Source organism: Ranitomeya variabilis, chromosome 3, assembly GCF_051348905.1.
Source record: "Ranitomeya variabilis isolate aRanVar5 chromosome 3, aRanVar5.hap1, whole genome shotgun sequence".
Taxonomy (NCBI): domain Eukaryota; kingdom Metazoa; phylum Chordata; class Amphibia; order Anura; family Dendrobatidae; genus Ranitomeya; species Ranitomeya variabilis.
Genome location: NC_135234.1, coordinates 167,795,994 through 167,816,537, shown reverse-complemented (window position 1 = coordinate 167,816,537; position 20,544 = coordinate 167,795,994). Strand labels below are relative to the sequence as shown.

Here is a 20,544-nt window from a genome sequence, read left to right as displayed (position 1 = left end):
GCACAGTACATTAGTGTTGCACCTCAGTTGTAACTTAGAGCTGTGGCTTCAGGGTTCACTGTTTTCTTTCTGTTCTATGCATTTTAGATTTATCCTATTAAAGTTATTAAATGGCACAGTGATAATTCCGAGCAATCTGTGTGCCAAGTTATTGCATCAAATACAGTGCAGCAGAGCAGAAGGCAGTAAAAACTGAATAATAGACCTTGAAAAATGCCACTTTACATTGTCAGTCAGCAAGAGCTCAACATTGAAAAGCTTCATAGTTGGGGATTATAATACCAATAAATAAATAAACATACCAATCCTTGAAATCAAGGAGCAGGGCAAGGAAAAACTAGTAACCAAGAGAATAAGGAAGGAAGCAGAAAAGAAAGGAGAAAAAAAGATAGGAATGTAGGGGGAATGAGAGAAGAATGTTACGGAGCTCTTGGTTAAAAGCTGCAAAAGGGAAAAGAGATCATATGTCTTGAATAGAATCCAACCGAAGCAGATTGACAAAGTGATCTTGTTTATTTCCCAAGGTATTCGGGCTCATTCTCGCTTGCAATGATACTTGACAAATGCAATCTGATTAAAAATCGGATTGCATTCAGACCAATGGTATTCTATCATTGTGTGTTCATCTGTGGGTTTTTTTTTCAGCTTGGATCGGACCACGATCGGACTGGAAAAAAATAACAGCATGCTGCGATTGTAACTGGAAATCAGATCCTATGCGGCAATAGAAGTCAATGGGTGCGAGAAAAAAAATCGCACAGCACTCGGACCATATGAGTGTTGTCCGATTTTTTTTATTTTATTTTATTTTTTTATTTATTTTCATTTTTTTTATTTTATTTTTTATTTTTTACTCCAATGTCCTTTTGAAAGGCCGGCAATTCAGCAGCCATGTACAGTAAATTCACAGTGGGACCTGACAGGATAGAATAGATTACATACAGCATATACACACAAAATAGATATAAAGATGTAGCAAATAGATCAATGACTGCACTCAATTTTACTGTGCTAAAGCAAGAAAATGTGCGATACATGAAATGTGAATAGCATAATGGCTTGTGAAATCTATGAAAAAACACATGAGATGCTTAGCACAAGATTTGGCCAAAAATTGTGAGCCCATCCACCAAACGTCAAGGTAATCTCAGATCGGATGGGTACCTGACCTGTCTGCCTAGTGTGAACACTTACCTATGGTTAATAACATGGTAAAGCCTGCATTTATAGGAAGGTCGGAACTGTGTTTGGACGTAATTAAAATCACAGCATGGTGAAGGGCGGGGCGTTCAAGTCCGAAATAATAGTACATAGTAAATATAGGAAAACTGACTGAACTGCAATCTAGTCTGAACTGGTGCATAACCAAAAAAGACTTACAGTATATACTCGAGTATAAGCCGAGATTTTCAGCCCAAATTTTTGGGCTGAAAGTGCCCCTCTCGGCTTATACTCGAGTCATGGTCGGCAGTGGGGTCGGTGGGTGAGGGGGAGAGAGCAGTGTCGCATACTCACCTGGTCCCGGCGCTCCTAACGCTGTCCCATGGTCTCCCTCGCTGCAGCTCTTCCTCTATTCATCGGTCACGTGGTACCGCTCATTAAAGTAATGAATATGGACTCCACTCCCATAGGGGCGGAGCCGCATATTCATTACTGTAATGAGCGGTACCGGTGACCGCTCATTACAGGAAGAAGCTGCGGTACCATGGGACAGGCAGGGACAGCGTCAGGAGCGCCGGGACCAGGTGAGTATTTCATATCCACCTGTCCGCGTTCCATCCGCCGGGCGCCGCTCCGTCTTCCCATCCTCTTGCAGTGACTGTGCAGGTCAGGGGCGCCATGACGTATTAGTGTGCACGCCGCCCTCTGCCTGAACAGTTAGTGTGGAGAGACAGGACGCTAAGGAGCAGCGGGCAGCGACGAGAGGTGAGTATGTATTTTTTTTTTTTTTTATTGCAGCAGCAGCATTACATGTGGCACAATGCTATATGGAGCGTCTATGGGGCCATAAAGAACTGCATGGAGCATTATATGGGGCATCTATGGGGCAATAACTGTATGGAGCATTATATGGGGCCATAACTGCAAGGAGCATTATATGGGGCATTATATGGGGCCATAACTGCATGGAGCATTATATGGGGCCATAACGGCATGGAGCATTATATGGAGCATCTATGGGTCCATAACTGCATGGAGCATTATATGGGGCATCTATGGGTCCATAACTGCATGGAGCATTATATGGGGCATCTATGGGGCCATAACTGCATGGAACATTATATGGGGCATCTATGGGGCCATAACTGCATGGAGCATTATATGGGGCATCTATGGGGCCATAACTGCATGGAGCATTATATGGGGCATCTATGGGGCCATAACTGCATGGAACATTATATGGGGCATCTATGGGGCCATAACTGCATGGAGCATTATATGGGGTATCTATGGGGCCATAACTGCATGGAGCATTATATGGGGCATCTATGGGGCCATAAAGAACTGCATGGAGCATTATATGGGGCTCCTGATTCAATATGGATATTCAAAAACACTTAACCTACTGATGTCTCAATTAATTTTACTTTTATTGGTATCTATTTTTATTTTTGATATATACCGGTAGCTGCTGCATTTTCCACCCTAGGCTTATACTCGAGTCAATAAGTTTTCCCAGTTTTTTGTTGGGGGGTCGGCTTATACTCGGGTCGGCTTATACTCGAGTATATACAGTATATAGCAAATAGATCAATGGCTGCACTCAATTTTACTGTGCTAAAGCAAGGAAATGTGCGATACATGAAATGTGAATAGCATAATGGCTTGTGAAATCTATGAAAAAACACATGAGATGCTTAGCACAATAAAATTGAGTGCAGCCATTGATCTATTTGCTATATAAGTCTTTTTTGGTTATGCACCAGTTCAGATATAAAGATGTCACGTATACAATTAGTACGGTGTGCGCAGCTAGCTGTACATGTATTTTAATTATTAAAAGATTATTTGTCTGAAAAAAAAAATGGCGTGGGCTCCAGCGTAATTTTCTTAACAGGCAAAGGGAATGCCAACAGTTTGGAGCATATGTTTATAGCCTGGGAAGGGGGTAATACCCATGGAGGTTCCCAGGCTATTAATATCAGCTCACAGCTGTATACTTAGTCTTTACTGGCTATTAAAATAGGGACTCCCCCCATCCCCCCCCAAAAAAAAAAAATAAAATAAAATAGGGTCCCTCTATAATAGCCAGCAAAGGCAGACAGCTGTGGGCTGATATTAATAGACTATGAAGAGGCCATGGATATAGCCTCACCCGGCTAAAAACTTCGGCTCTCAGCCGCACCCACCAGAAAAGGCATATCTACACGATGCTCCAATTCTGGCACTTAGCATCACTCTTCACACTTGCCCTGATGTGGTGGCAAGTGGGGTAATAGTTGGGTGGGGGTTTTTGTTCATTTTTTTTTTTTTTTAAACATTCCACAAATTCCTGTGAAGCACCTGGAGGGTTCATAAACTTCTTGAATGTGGTTTTGAGCACCTTGATGGGTGCAGTTTTTAGAATAGACATGTGGGAAATGTTACTTATTAAGTATTTTGTGTGACATCTCTGTGATTTTTAACCCCTTTCTACCATTGGACGTACTATTCCGTCCATGTGGGGTGAGCCCTACTTCCCAAGGACGGAATAGTACGTCCAGCGCGATCAGCCGCGCTCACTGGGGGAGCGCGGCCGGGTGTCAGCTGGCTATCGCAGCTGACATCCGGCACTATGTGCCAGAAGCGGTCACAGACTGCCCCGGCACATTAACCCCCGGCACACTGCGATCAAACATGATCGCAGTGTTCCGGCGGTATAGGGAAGCACCGCGCAGGGAGGGGGCTCCCTGCGTGCTTCCCTGAGACTCTCGGAGCAACGCGATGTGATCGCGTTGCTCCAAGGGTCTCTTAACTCCTCCTCTCTGCAGGCCCGGATCCAAAATGGCCGCAGGGCTGCATCCGGGTCCTGCAGGGAGGTGGCTTCACAGCGCCTGCTCAGAGCAGGCGCCGGGAAGCCTCCAGGAGTGCACGTCAGATCGCTGATCTGACACGGTGCACAGCAAAGTGTCAGATCAGCGATCTTACACTATAACATGATGCCCCCCCACCAGGGCAATGTTATAGTGTAAAAAAGAAATATATATATATTCAGATGTGTAAAAAAATATATATATATTGTTCCCGTAAATACATTTCTTTATCTAAATAATAAAAAAAAACAATAAAAGTACACATATTTAGTATGGCCGCGTCCGTAACGACCCGACCTATAAAACTGTCCCACTAGTTAACCCCGTCAATGAACACCGTAAAAAAAAAAAAAAAAAAGCAAAAAACGCTTTATTATCATACCGGCGATCAAAAAGACGGATATAAATAACCATGGTACCGCTGAAAACGTCATCTTGTCCCGCAAGAAACGAGCCGCCGTACAGCATTATCAGCGAAAAAATAAAAAAGTTATAGTCCTCAGAATAAAGCAATGCAAAAATAATTATTTTTTCTATAAAAGTTTTTATCGTATAAAAGCGCCAAAACATAAAATGATATAAATGAGGTAACACTGTAATCGTACTGTACTGAAGAATAAAACTGCTTTATCCATTTTACCGAACGCGGAACAGTATAAACGCCCCCCCCCCCCCCCCAAAAAAAAAAAAAAAAGAAATTCATGAATAGCTGGTCTTTGGTCATTCTGCCTCACAAAAATCGGAATAAATAGCGATCAAAAAATGTCACGTGCCCGAAAATGTTACCAATAAAAACGTCAACTCGTCCCGCAAAAAATAAAACCTCACATGACTCTGTGGACCAAAATATGGAAAAATTACACAGGTCAACAAAAAAAATTTTTTTTTCTGGTGTCCAAAATATTTTAATGAATTTGGGGTATTTTTGGGGTGCTGATTCTGAATATGCTATCAGTTTTGCCAGATTGGCTCAAGTTTTTGAGATTTTTGGTATCTTATTTATAGCACTTGTTGGTAAATGCGACGCATCATCTCATTAATTTCTTTGGATTAGTACTTGAACTGAGCAGTTCTCAATATAGTTTTGTGTTAATTAGTGTTCTAAAAGTTTGTTCATAGCTTGATTTTTGCACTAACTTTATGTTGTTGTCTGTTTTCCAGTGAAAAGCATGAACTCATCAAGAAGTTGTCTTAACGATCCAGACTCATTCTGTTACATTTGTGGTGAATACACACTGCCAAAACATAGAAGAAACATAACAGACTTCGTAAAAAAAAGTGTATTTTGCCTATTTTGGGGTTATGCTTGGGGACCAAGACAAGTTTTGGGCACCACACATAGTGTGCAAAGCATGTATCGAATTATTACGAAAATGGAGCAAAGGACAAAGAAAAAGCTTCAAATTTGGTGTTCCAATGGTGTGGAGAGAGCCAAAAAATCATCATGATGACTGTTATTTCTGTGCAGTGCAAGTGCAAGGATTCAATAAGCATAAGAAACGAAAATGGGAGTAACATGGAATCTGCAAGAAGGCCTGTCCCTCATTGTGAAGATGTGCCTGTACCTGTGTTTACCATAAATAACAGTCATCATGATGATTTTTTGGCTCTCTCCACACCATTGGAACACCAAATTTGAAGCTTTTTCTTTGTCCTTTGCTCCATTTTCGTAATAATTCGATACATGCTTTGCACACTATGTGTGGTGCCCAAAACTTGTCTTGGTCCCCAAGCATAACCCCAAAATAGGCAAAATACACTTTTTTTACGAAGTCTGTTATGTTTCTTCTATGTTTTGGCAGTGTGTATTCACCACAAATGTAACAGAATGAGTCTGGATCGTTAAGACAACTTCTTCTTGATGAGTTCATGCTTTTCACTGGAAAACAGACAACAACATAAAGTTAGTGCAAAAATCAAGCTATGAACAAACTTTTAGAACACTAACACAAAACTATATTGAGAACTGCTCAGTTCAAGTACTAATCCAAAGAAATTAATGAGATGATGCGTCGCATTTACCAACAAGTGCTATAAATAAGATACCAAAAATCTCAAAAACTTGAGCCAATCTGGCAAAACTGATGACATATTCAGAATCAGCACCCCAAAAATACCCTAAATTCGATGAAATATCTTTGGCACCAAAAATGCTGTTGACCAGTGTTATAGCTCTCAAAATGTGGTAACGCAAAAATATTTTTTGCAATAAAAAGCGTCTTTCAGTGTGTGACGGCTGCCAATCATAAAAATCCGCTAGAAAACCCGCTATAAATAGTAAATCAAACCCCCTTAATCACCCCCTTAGTTAGGGAAAAATTAAAAAATTAAAAATGTATTTCCATTTTTCCCATTAGGGTTAGGGCTGGGGCTAGAGATGGGGCTAGGGTTAGGGCTACAGTTAGGGTTGGGGCTAAAATTAGGCTTAGGGTTGGGGCTAAAGTTAGGCTTAGGGTTGGGGCTAAAGTTAGGGTTAGGGTTTGGATTACATTTACGGTTGGGATTAGGGTTAGGGGTGTGGCTAGGGTTACCGTTGAGATTAGGGTTAGGGGTGTGTTTGGATTAGGGTTTCAGTTATAATTGGGGGGTTTCCACTGTTTAGGCACATCAGGGGCTCTCCAAATGCGACATGGCGCCCGATCTCAATTCCAGCCAATTCTGCTTTGAAAGTAAAACAGTGCTCCTTCCCTTCCGAGCTCTCCCGTGCGCCCAAACAGGGGTTTACCCCAACATATGGGGTATCAGTGTACTCAGGACACATTGGACAACAACTTTTGGGGTCCAATTTCTCCTGTTACCCTTAAGAAAATACAAAACTGGGGGCTAAAAAATAATTTTTGTGGAAAAAAAAAAAAAGATTTATTTTCACGGCTCTGCGTTATAAACTGTAGTGAAACACTTGGGGGTTCAAAGCTCTCACCACACATCTAGATGAGTTCCTTGAGGGGTTTAGTTTCCAAAATGGGGTCACTTGTGGGGGGTTTCTACTGTTTAGGTACATTAGGGGCTCTGCAAACGCAACGTGATGCCTGCAGACCAATCCATCTAAGTCTGCATTCCAAATGGCGCTCCTTCCCTTCTGAGCTCTCCCATGCGCCCAAACGGTGGTCCCCCCACACATATGGGGTATCGGCGTACTCAGGAAAAATTGGCGACAACTTTTGGGGTCCATTTTCTCCTGTTACCCTTGGGAAAATACAAAACTGGGAGCTAAATAATAATTTTTGTGGGAAAAAAAAGAATTTTTATTTTCACGGCTCTGTGTTATAAACTGTAGTGAAACACTTGGGGGTTCAAAGCTCTCACGAACACATCTAGATGAGTTCCTTAGGGGGTCTACTTTCCAAAATCGTGTCACTTGTGGGGGGTTTCAATTTTTAGGCACATCAGTGCCTCTCCAAACGCAACATGGCATCCCATCTCAATTCCTGTCCGCATTGAAAAGTCAAACGGCTCTCCTTCCCTTCCGAGCTCTCCCTTGCTCCCAAACAGTGGTTTACCCCGACATATGGGGTATCAGCGTACTCAGGACAAATTGTACAACAACGTTAGCGGTCCAATTTCTTCTCTTACCCTTGGGAAAATAAAAAATTGGGGGCAAAAAGATAATTTTTGTGAAAAAATATTTTTTTTATTTTTACGGTGTTATGGAAATTTGGTTTGGATAAATCTGTCCCTGTGTGTGCTGCGGCCGTTCCCAATAAGACTGAGTATTTTGAGCGCTCATCAAGAATGGACTGTACACCATTGTGACAGAAAAACATTCCATCAATACTGATGATTTATTGTACATACATGGATTTATAATTGCATATAGAAAGGGGTGGTTAGTTAATTACCATATTGTCTAGCTCCTCTGTTATTGGTTATCTAAATATATATAGAATATTGTAATAAATGCACATATGAATGCTGATTAAGCAACTAAAGTGTAGCTCTCTGCATCTAGGACAAAGTTGAGACATCTGATCATCACTTAATACATCTGGTACTGTTCCGCTTTTTGGGTGTCTGGAAAGTATCGAGGAACCATCTGGCCTAGCTCATGTGGTCAAGTCGAGCAATTGATTATAAACTAGCTGAGTATATATTAGCTGTGGATATATGAGTATATATGATTATAGTGGAGTATACATGCAAGTGAGATCTACATGATATATATATTTCTATCACAACGGCTCTGCATTATAAACTTCTGTGAAGCACTTGGTGGGTCAAAGTGCTCACAACACATCTAGATAAGTTCTTTAGGGGGTCTACTTTCCAAAATGGTGTCACTTGTGGGGGATTTCAATGTTTAAGCACATCAGGGGCTCCAAACGCAACATGGCGTCCCATCTCAATTCCAGTCAATTTTGCATTGAAAAGTAAAATGGCGCTCCTTTCCTTCCGAGCTCTGCCATGCGCCCAAACAGTTGTTTACCCCCACATATGGGGTATCGGCATACTCAGGACAAATTGTTCAACAACTTTTGGGGTCCATTTTCTCCTCTTACCCTTGGTAAAATAAAAGAAACTGGAGCTGAAGTAAATTTTTTGTGAAAAAAGTTAAATGTTAATTTTTATTTAAACATTCCAAAAATTCCTGTGAAACACCTGAAGGGTTAATAAACTTCTTGAATGTGGTTTTGAGCACATTTTTTGGTTCCAAAATTGTGCTGATGTAGAGTAGACATGTGAGAAATGTTGCTTATTAAGTATTTTGTGTGACATATCTCTGTGATTTAATTGCATAAAAATTCAAAGTTGGAAAATTGCAAAATTTTCTAAATTTTCGCCAAATTTCCGTTTTTTTCACAAACGCAGGAAATATCAAATAAATTTTACCACTATCATGAAGTACAATGTCACTAGAAAGCAATATCAGAATCACCGGGATCCGTTGAAGCGTTCCAGAGTTATAACCTCATAAAGGGACAGTGGTCAGAATTTTAAAAATTGGCCCAGTCATTAACGTGCAAACCACCCCTGGGGGTAAAGGGGTTAAAGGCATGAAAATTCAAAGTTGGAAAATTTATACATTTTCAAAATTTTCGCCAAATTTCCTTTTTTTTTTCCACAAATAAACGCAAGTCATATCAAAGAAATTTTACCATTAACGTGAAGTACAATATGTCACGAGAAAACAAAACCCTTGGTTTTGCTATGGACCTAAAGTCTATAATTAAATCAGAAAGTAAGGACTCATTAAACATCTAATGAAGCAGGGGAAAAAGGAAAAAGAGGGAGCAGACTTCATCAGTCGGAATATGCTAACACAAGGGGAATAGGAGCTGAATCCAGTAATATTCCAACAAATTGTGGAACGATAGGGACAGCCAGAAATGGACCTGATCGCAAACAAGCGAAACAAAAAAGCAAAAAACTTCTGCTCCCTAAATCCGATAGAAAGAACATGTGTAGTGTATCCACTGCATATTCCCTGGGACTACGAACTAGCCTATGCCTTCCCCCCCGTTCGTTGATTCCGTCAGTACTAAGGAAGATTTGGGAATAAAGAGCAGACATCATTCTAATTGCTCTGTTTTGGCCCAAGACGCCATGGTTCTCATAGATGAGGTTGATGTCCTTGTCTGATCCCTGGATTCTCCAATATAATCTGGCAGTGCCCAGTTTGTTATACCCTGATTACAGGCCTGGAGTTTGAGAGGCCCCTATTGATCCAAAAGGGCTTTTCCTCAACCTTAGTCTTTACCCTACTGCAGAGCAGGAAGCCAGTAACAACTAGGATATATGGTAGGACATCGGCAACATTTTTGTCTAGTTCTGGACAATTCTTGGGTGGAAGAATTCTGATAAAGGCCACATTAGTTTTTTGTTTTTTTTTTCAAAAGGATATGGAGGTGGACCTGACCACTAGCATCCTTAAGGTGCAGGTATCTGCTTTACGGGCCCTATATAATTATTAACAAAAGAAAAAAGAAATATAGTCAGCTTACCGGTCTTAGACGAAATCCCCAGACCTGCCAACGCCCAGCACGGTTCGGGGTGAGCGCCCACAGCAAATGACAAAAAGAGAAATGATCCAGCTGGAGGTGGAGGCAGTTCAGACTTTGTGAGACTTTATTAGTTGAAACGCGTTGATCCTCCTCACTGGTGTGCCAGGTGTTTGCTATGTAAAGATTTTTCATTTTGAAGAACTATTTATCGCTTTAGTTGTCTAATAAAGTCTCACAAAGTCTGAACTGCCTCCACCTCCAGCTGGATCATTTCTCTTTTTGCCTATATAATTATAACCTAGAGTCAGATAGGTGGATGATTTAGTTTTATTAAGGCGTCGGTCGGAAAAAGCGGACCGTCGTGAGCAAAAAACGTTACATGTAGCGTTTTTTGCTCCCGACGATCCGCCACTGCACGACGCATCCGTCGCACGACGGGTGCGACGTGTGGCAATCCGTCACAATGCGTCGCTTCCTGTTAATCAATGGTGAAAAAACGCATCCTGCAAACACTTTTGCAGGATGCGTTTTTTCGGCAAAACGACACATTGTGACGGAAAGCAGTTAACGCTAGTGTGAAAGTAGCCTAAAGGCCCCGTCTCACACAGCGACGCTGCAGCGATACAGACAACGATGCTGATCGCTGCAGCGTCGCTGTGTGGTCGCTGTGTGGTCGCTGGGGAGCTGTCACACAGACAGCTCTCTCCAGCGACCAACGATCAGGGGAACGACTTCGGCATCGTTGAAACTGTCTTCAACGATGCCGAAGTCCCCCTGCAGCAACCGGGTAACCAGGGTAAACATCGGGTTACTAAGCGCAGGGCCGCGCTTAGTAACCCGATGTTTACCCTGGTTACCAGCGTAAATGTAAAAAAAACCAAACACTACATACTCACCATCTGTTGCCCGTCAGGTCCCCTGGCGTCTGCTTCCTGCTCTGACTGAGCCGCCGTACAGTGAGAGCAGAGCGCAGCGGTGACGTCACTGCTGTGCTCTCACTTTACGGCGGCTCAGTCAGAGCAGGAAGCAAACGGCAAGGGACCTGACGGGCAACAGATGGTGAGTATGTACTGTTTGTTTTTTTTTACATTTACGCTGGTAACTAGGGTAAACATCGGGTTACTAAGCGCGGCCCTGCGCTTAGTAACCCGATGTTTACCCTGGTTACCAGTGAAGACATCGCTGGATCGGTGTCACACACACCGATTCAGCGATGTCAGCGGGACCTCAACGACCAAAAAAAGGTCCAGGCCATTCTGACACGACCAGCGATCTCGCAACAGGGGCCTGATCGCTGGTACGTGTCACACATAGCGAGATCGCTACTGAGGTCGCTGTTGCGTCACAAAACTTGTGACTCAGCAGCGATCTCGCTAGCGATCTCGCTATGTGAGACGGGGCCTTTACAGGCTCTATCAGTCAAGCACCCGTCTACACAGATCATGGTAGTTATACAGAGACCAGACCCAGCATACCTAAAGTAGCTTCTAAATTTCATGGGAGCCAAGAAATTGTTCTCCCCTCTTTTTTTTTTTAGCAATCCTAAAAATGCAGAGGAACAGTGACTTCACATGCTAGATGTTAAACTGGTCCTGGTATAATATTGAGCCATCTCAAAACAATGGAGAAAGAGTGAGTCCTTATTCGTGTCATTCCAAGGGATTAGGAAATCAAAGTAGCAACATAGATAAATGGATTAGGGATGCCATTGTCTTAGCATACTCCTCTAGTGATATACCAGTTCCAGAGAACTTGAAGGCTCATTCCACCAGGGCCATGGCAACTTGCTGGGTTGAGAAGGCAGGATATGTAAGGCAGCGAAATGGTGTTCCCCTTCTACCTTCTATAAGCATTATCTACATAATCTGTCTTCCTCTGATGACCTGTCACTTGGGAGACGGGTTGCAAGCTGTGATCCCTCCCTAAGGCGCCTTGAACTATATAAATCTCTCATGTGGTGCTGTCATGGGAGAAGGGGAAAAATCTATACCAGTAACTGTATTTTACAGAGCCCATGACAGCATCCTTATTTTCCCTCCCTTTTTATCACCTAGTTGGTGTGCGCTACATAGGGGTGTTGAGTAGAAATATTGATTGATGATTGTTTTGTTAATAACTGTCTGGAGGTCCTCACTGCCTCTGAAACCCAACTGATGCAGAGGAGCGGTACCACCCTTTTATTCAGCAGGTTTCCTGTCCTTGATGGGCACACCTTAAGATGAACTCAAAATGTGATATCTATCACAAAATGGTATCGATATAAATGTCAGCTCGCCACACAAAAAGCAAATAATCATCCCGCTCCATTGACATAAATTGAAAATGTTAAATGTTCTTGGTTTGGGGATGCAAACCAATATATTTTTCAAAACTTTACGTGTGACATAATCGTAATCATAGTGACCTGCAGAATATTGCCAAGGTCTGCTGCTCCTTTGAAAAAAAAAAAAATACTGTTCAGTGAACGCCATAGAAACAAAATCTAAAAAACTGCAACAAGTTGCAGGTTGTATTGCAGCTAAAGGAAAAGGTACCGTATATACTCGAGTATAAGCCGAGGCACCTAATTTTACCACAAAAAACTGGGAAAACTTATTGACTTGAGTATAAGCCGATTATGCATTGTCCCCTCATCCCCATCCTGGTCTGCATGGCCTCCTCATCCCTAGCCTGGTCTGCATGGCCTCCTCATCCCTAGCCTGGTCTGCATGGCCTCCTCATCCCTAGCCTGTTCTGCATTGCCTCCTCATCCCTACCCTGGTCTGCATGGCCCCATCAAAAAACATTAAAAAAAAGTGTACTACTTACCTTCCCTGTGCTCCCTCGCAGTTTCTTGTTCCGGTGCAAGCAGTTTTATTCTTGTAAACTCCACATGGCAGTGACATCATGCGCTGCTTACAAGCAGAGGACAGCAGCCGGAATACTCACTGCTCTCCAAGCCAGCAATATGTGTATGGAGGGCAATGAGTATTGTAGTTTAGTAGCGCGCACAGTGTCAGCCGCCGGCTTCCTGTAGCAGCAGGCCCGTTACTTGTGCATGCTACTTAAGATTAATGAATATTCACTTCTCTCTGCTCCAAAGGGAGTGGAGAGAAGTGAGTACTCATTTCTCTTAAGTAGCGGGCACTTGTGACCTCCCAGCCGCTGCAGGAAGCCGCGGCTGCGACTACTATGCCTGGTATCACAGCACAGTGAATATTAATTTCTCTTTAGCAGCGGTAACAGGCTTTACCCGTAGCAGCCGGCTCCTGCCTTCTGTAATCCATTGCTCCGTCGCTGCCGCTCCCCCTTCATCTTCTGGGACCCTCAATCGAGTATAAGCCGAAGGGGCGTTTTCCACACAAGAAAAGTGCTGAAAAACTCTGCTTATACTCAAGTATATAAGGTAACTGTATTTAAATAATCTGTTCTAGTGCACGTGAGAGCTAGCGAGTGTGATTTTGTTTTTAAGTGTGATTTGGCTTAAACAAGTTGTCCACTACTTGGACAACGCCTTGTCATACCCCACGCTTGGCCCGATAAAATAATAAAGCCTATACTCCCCTTCCGTGCTGGTGCTGTTCCTGCTGTGTCGGCACTCGCTCTCCCCGGGGCTACTGTGCAGTTGTTGTGACAGCAGTTGTTGTGACATGTGACCACATCGCCCAATCAGGAAGGTCACTGAAAAGGAAGCCAGACATCAGCCACAGCCCGGACTTCCTTTTCATTTTCAATTTGTACAAAAGCGGGGACAATGATGCCAGTGCTGATTGGGCGTCGGGGTCACGTGTCACAACAACTGCACGAGGGCTCTGAGGAGAGTGAGTGCCAACACCGTGAGAGCGGTGCCAGCACAGGAGGGGAGTATAAGCTTCTTTTTTTTTTTTTATATAAAGGGGGCCAAGCGTGGAGTATGAAAAGAGAATGTCCTAGTAGTGGACAACCCCTTTTGAGTCAGTGACTTTGGTTTCAGGGATTTTAGACGGAAGTAACTTGTATTCATTCATGGTTTGTATTTACTTGCCTATTTCTTTCTGACTTGTGAATTCCCCATTAGTAATATGTGCTCCATGATTAACAATGGCATGCAGTGTGCATCTTGTCACATGTATGCAATCCTTGACCAGCCGATTGAGGGGGCATACTGCTCTGTGAGATGTGTGAGCACGTTGTACATTTGGAAACCCAGGTACTGGATCTAAGTGGACAGCTGGCTATACTGATATCCATTGACAATATGGAAATGCGTTTAGCTGCTCACTGAGCAAGTGCTCGCTAAGGTTAGGATAGATGTGTGGGGAGGATCATATTATTGAGCTTCAGGACAGTGAGGCAGCTAGCTGGGTGACAGAAGACTGGGTAGAGGGAAGAGTGCCAGGGAGGCTAGTCCTGATCTGGCCCACCCAAACAAGTTTAAAGGGAACCTGTCACCCCCCAGGCATTTTTAACTAAAAGAGCCAACTTGTGCAGCACTAATGCTGCATTCTGTCAAGGTGGCTCTTTTAGTTTGGGTCCCTTCCAACGCGCCGGGCGCCGCCTCCGCTTCCTTCATTAACGATAACGTCCCCGGCGCCTGCGCTGTAAGTTCCCATCATAACAAAGATAAATTTGAGGGGGCACCACGGAACGTGGGATCACACTAAGGCCTGAAACAAGCAATAACAGTAACAAGGAAAACAGACCAGGTCTTTTGAAACAGGGATCACCACACATGAGATAAGAACGCAAGTTCAGACACAGCTTTATTTAAAGAACAACCAAATAAGTAGCAAAACACAAACCGTTAAAAACATTTAAAAAGGCAATTTTTATGCCATATACAAAAGCCCAAAATAGGGCTAGTAGCCCGCACAGAACTCCCACAAGTAGTAGAATAAGTGTATAATACCACCGTATCTACATAAACAGCATAGCCACACAGTCAATACAACCTTAATAGATTGGTAGTTTTTGGACATAGAGAAATTCCAGGACCATAATGAGTTAGTAAGACCCTATAAGTGTCTCAATAACAAATGGCCCGGTATGCCCTATCCCCTATGTGATAAATGAAACCTTATGAAAGCATAGCTAATAGATAATATGGAAGCTTGACAAATAAGCAAAAGACCCATGTACAATACACAAACCACAGTGCCCCATACACATATGAACACCGTGCAATCAAATAACCTGGCCGTAAATGGACATAGCAGCATGGGTCTACCATAGGTATAATAACCAAATGATGTCAAAGCATTATGTGCAGCTGAGCAGAGTCTGTGGCGGGCAACGCGGATGCCCAACGCGTATCGCCACCAGCCGGTGGCTTCGTCAGGGGTACCCCTGAATAGAAATGCATAAAGTGCATGTACGCTGATGCAAGAAGCCTGACCAACCAGATGGAAGAATTAGAATTAATACTGTTGAAATAAAATTATGATATGGTGGGAAATAACGGGTACATAGCTGGATGAGAGCTATGATTGGGCTGTTAATTTACAGGGCTATAGTCTGTCCAGGAATGACAGTACAAATAAGCAAGGGGGTTTGTTTATATTTAAAATCGTTTCTAAAACCTATAGTACATGCTGATATGTGAGGCCAAGGAAAATGTTTGTCTCCAAGTGGAAGTATCCGAAAATATCCCCATGGAGCAAATAGATGTGGCAACTAATGAAGGAAAACTCGTTATCATAGGGGGATTCAACCACCAGGACATTGAGGAGCAGAACCCAGAAGGTCCAGCAAAGGAAACAATGAAAGACAATTACCTTTGACAACTGCTTCAGGACCCAACAAGTGGGGCACTTCTAGACCTATTATTGACCACTAAAGCCAGGCTGCATTTAAAGCATATGGGTTGGGGGGTAAGAGTCATCACAACATAGTATGTTTGTGAACCTATGAAATGGTGGAATTGCATTATTTTTGCTAGTTCACCACACTTGGAATTATTTTCCCCATCTTCCTTTACAATATATTGTAAGTTGAATTGTGTCATTCAAATCTTCATGACTAAGGGTGCTATGTCACCAGAAACGCGTAGATAGTGTTTTTAATTATATTGTGCTGTTGTTTTATCCTCTATTTTTTGATATGAAGTGAATAAAGTACCAAGACTTTGCTTTTTCACCACCTCGTTGAGCTGGATTTTTTTCTATTTTCCGTCATTCAAATCTACAATGCTTTTTGCAAAAAATAATTCCTAATACAATTATGTCGACAAAAATAAATACATAAAAGGTTACGTCTGTTGAAAGAAGGGTAGGGAAAAAAGTAAAGCACAAAAATAAAAGGAAAATCATACAGTTGGTAAGGGGTTAATGGGTAACGAAACATAGGGTGTTGCTCAAAATAAATAATCGTCACCTGTCCGGAAGCTGGACTACTCAACTGTATGGCAATGTATTATGACTTTGTTTTCCATTTTGCCATTTTTTTGCTTCACGTTCTAGTTTTTTATGTATGTTTATGTATTTTTCAGAAAAGCGATCATTGCGATGCTCCTCGTACTTTACAGTGAAGGAATTCTTCCGCTACATGAAATGGGCTGTGCCGGCATTTCTCTACTTTTTAGACAATCTTATAATTTTCTACGTCCTGTCCTATCTACCGCCAGTAAGGGATGAGTATATTTTTTCTGGTGATGTGTTGCTGTATTTATATGAACTTCTTTATTAATATATATATATATTCTACTTCAAATTTTTTTTCATGAATCTTTTTGAGAGGTTATCGTAGAGGTTTTGGAACTTAAAAAAAAAAACAAAACATAGAAAAACAGCCTGGTTCCACTTGTGAAACCACTTGTGGCTATCAGCACCCTGTGAATTGATCTTGGAGTGCAGTAGCTTTCTTTGGTAGCCTCTGACTGTTGACCCCAGGTTTGTCTAAGGTTGGGCTGTGCCAGGAGCGCGCCCTTCTGGTTTGCCTGGAAGTTTTATACTAACATCGGTCATGTTCTACGACACTGAGACTAGAGTATTTTTCTTCTTTTGAAATGCAAATACGGTATCTAAATCAACGGCAAAATCATGGATATTTACCACATCCCGATTAACTGCCGCCCACTGTACAGAGAAGGGATCCCGAATGAGTAGTGTTGAATGCAATACCCTGCACAGCCGGCTGACTGGTGCACCAATGGGCAGAGACTGTGATGCGAACACATGGCTATGGCCCCTTAATTCTTGGGATTAGCGTGAGTCCCAGAGGTCAGGCCCACATCAATCCTAAAGTAATGGCACAGACTAGTGATAAGTCCTCTTTTGACACGATGGGAATACTTCCTAAGGCTGGAATCGCATGAACGTATAACATGAGATGCTAATGGCACTTGGCTCCAGCTCTGCTGCGAGCGTGAGCCAACTGTCGGCTTACTGTGCTCCGATCCTCTTGCATGAGAGATTCACAGCACAGGTCCAGAGGAGACAGGAAATAATTTCTCCCATCTCCTCCATTGCCTATCTTGGTGTATATTAGACTGCACTGGGGTGACATCCGAGACTGGTATGGGTGCAAGTGAGCAGTCTAATAAAGTGAGTGCAGTCTAATATACACCAAGATAGGCAATGGAGGAGATGGGAGAAATTATTTCCTGTCTCCTCTGGACCTGTGCTGCGAATCTCTCACGCAAGAGGATCGGAACACGGCAAGTGCTCAATTGCAGCATGCTGTGACTGCACTCTGATGCCGAATGGCTTGAAAAATTAATCGCTGATCTGCACTGCCCCATAGTATAACACCGGTCCCAGTGCTATCCGATAAAATGTCAGATAGCACTCAGCCGTGTTATACACTTGTGTGAGCGACGCCTAAAGGCAATTTCTGTAGTGGAATTTTGAGCTGCATGTGAACATAATAAACCAACTTTCCTTTTGCCTTCCCCCTTTATTTGCAAATGGATATTATCTTATGTCCTAAAAATATATCCTGTATAAAGTTCAGAACTGGATTGTAATGTACTAAAATGTTTCTAAACCTGCTAATGGAAAGCTGTTTTTGTATGTGTCATTTTCAGTTCTTTGTGTCTTCTTCATTAAAGTTAGTCGGGAAGTAACACCGCAATCCACAGGGAATTGAATTTGTTGCAGAAAGAAACACAAGTTCTAAAAAAGACATTCACTTAACCATTGCAAGTCCTGAACTTGCCCTAAAAACGGCAGTAGGGTGGTGCATATGTGTAAATAAATGAAGTTCTAATGGGTATGATATTAAAAAGGTTGTCCACTACTAGGACAACCCCTTCTTGATCTAAATGATTGGCGCCAATAAAATAAAAGAGCTTATACTCTCCTCCCATGGCGGTGCCAGTCCATCGGTGTCATCACTCGCGGTCCCTGGGTTTTCGTGTGGTTATGACGCGCGAGCCTGGTACAATCAGCGCTTGCGTCACTGTCACCCACCTTTTTAACGAACTGAACATCAAGAGGAAGTGATAGATGACTGCAGCCCTGACTTTTTCTTAGATATTTAGTTGTCCAAAGGCGGGGACATTGACGCCAGGCTCACGTGTCATACCAACAGTACGAGAGCCCCGGAACGTAAGTCCTGACACCACTGGAATGGCGCCAGTGCGGGAGGGGAGTATAAGCTTTTTTATCGGGACCAAGAGTGGGGTATGAGAGGGGGCTGTCCAAGTAGTGGACAACATCTTAAATTGTACTTTACATTGTCAGACTTTTTTATACAAACTACCTTTCATGCTTTTTTTTTTTTTCTTTTCTTTTTTGGCTTACCTGAAAATTGAGTGAAAATGTTTTGCAATACTTGATTTTCATTCTTTTTTTTCCCTAAATGTTTCTTTTCTTTTTGCCTTCTCCTTTTAGGCTATGGCGGTCTTGTTGTCCAATTTTGTTATCATTACAACTGCGTTCTTCTTCAGGATCGTATTAAAGTATGTAGCCTTCAATGTATATATTACTCTGGCCATTTTATATTTCTCTTATTTACTGGATGACCTACACAAATTTAAAACCTAAAAGCTTTTACCCCAGAAAACTAGCATAAAACATTTTGAAAAGTCGCAATGTTTTTGCTTCACTTTTCATTTGCACCAGGTTGAAGCAGCTGCCATAATGGGTGTAGCTGTAGACGAGCTTGGGTTGGACAGGGCAAGGATAGATCCATCCATCAAATTCAGCAAATGCGCCGTGTTAATGCCTGAAGTGCTACTCCAGTCTCTAATTGAGTCCCTCATTAAGACTGGCCTGCATAACTCCAGTCTTAATGAATCAGACCCTAAAACGTTATTGTATTTGTCTTTGATGACCTCTAAAATGAAAATAAAGGTTCTTTTTTTAAGCATGTTCTCTTCCTTTAAAAAAGTTTTTTTTTTTTTTTTTTTTTTTTGAAAACCTGATATTTTTGGCCTTTTTTTCCCTCCTCCAGGCGACACCTTTCTTATATTCAGTGGGCATCTCTCCTAATACTATTCCTATCCATAATGGGTCTCACATCCCAGAATGGGACTCACAAAGAAGTCTCAGTCCATGAAGTTCACCACATTTTCCATTCCAAACCATCCAACAGTTGCTTTTTTGTGGCACAGTCTGATGCCGAGAGTCATGAAAGCAGCAATCCAGCAATACAGAAGACATTGAAATTTATCCCTCTTGGATTTGGACACTTTCTGATTTTACTGCAATGTTTTATATCGGCTCTGGCAAACATCTACAATGAGAAAATCCTGAAAGAAGGGGACCAGATTTCTGAGAGCATTTTTATTCAAAACAGCAAGCTTTACGTGTTTGGCGTTTTGTTCAATGGACTCACGTTGTCTCTTCACAGTGAGCACTTCGACAAAATAAAGTCCTGTGGATTTTTTTATGGCCATAATGGATTTTCAATTGCTCTCATTTTTGCAACTGCATTTGTTGGGTTGTCAGTGGCTTTTATACTAAAATTCAGAGACAATATGTTTCACGTCCTCACAGCACAAGTGACAGCTGTTATAATTACAATTGTGTCATTTTTTGTATTCAATTTTAAGCCCTCTCTTGAATTCTTTCTCCATGCTCCTGTTGTTCTTCTCTCCATATATATTTACAATGCAAGCCGAATAATAGAATCCAAAGGGCCTCCACAGCGGGAAAAGTTAAAAATAGTAGATGGAGATGTTTGGGAACAATCTTGTGGTGTAAGTATTTTTTTTTTTCACTTTTTTGTTTATGCAACTTTTTAACATAACAAAATTATAAATATTCATACAATATTGCAGTGAAATACTTATGCCAGGTAACATGTTACTTAACTGTTAGGATATTTTTCTGTGTGAAGTAGCCCCTCTTATACACGAAGATCCCCACTGGTCACAGAAACTATAGGGCTAAAAGTGGGCAAACAAATGGTGCAACACAGTCTGTGGGTCTGTACATTCATGAGCTGAGCACATTTACCCTGTTGGTTTATTGATCCACGGGAGTCTGTCTGGCTGTAGAGTCTGAAACTTTCCCACACTAGTAGTCTGGCTGTGTAGTCTGGATGTCTGGATTGCCCCCTATAACAGCAGTTTTTCTGTGTAGTCTGGATCACTCCCTATAACAGCAGTCTGGATCGCCACCTATAGCGGCAGACTGGCTGTATAGTTAAGACCTCTTTATACTAGAGCAGTCTGGTTGTGTTTTAGTCCT

At 42.2% G+C, this 20,544-nt stretch overlaps 1 protein-coding gene across 7 annotated transcripts in view; it reads left to right on the top strand.

Annotated features, from left to right (window-relative positions):
* SLC35A5 (solute carrier family 35 member A5) overlaps positions 1-20,544 on the top strand; it is a 61,893-nt gene that overhangs the window by 28,428 nt on the left and 12,921 nt on the right. For 5 of the 7 annotated variants that reach the window (XM_077294833.1, XM_077294834.1, XM_077294835.1 and 2 more), the window contains 3 exons: positions 16,398-16,531; positions 18,742-18,809; positions 19,304-20,051. In XM_077294833.1, coding sequence (XP_077150948.1) covers positions 16,398-16,531; positions 18,742-18,809; positions 19,304-20,051 — 950 coding nt within the window. Of the gene's footprint in view, positions 1-13,165; positions 13,338-16,397; positions 16,532-18,741; positions 18,810-19,303; positions 20,052-20,544 lie in introns of those variants that run through there. The other 2 variants (XM_077294836.1, XM_077294837.1) reach the window with 2 other exon arrangements.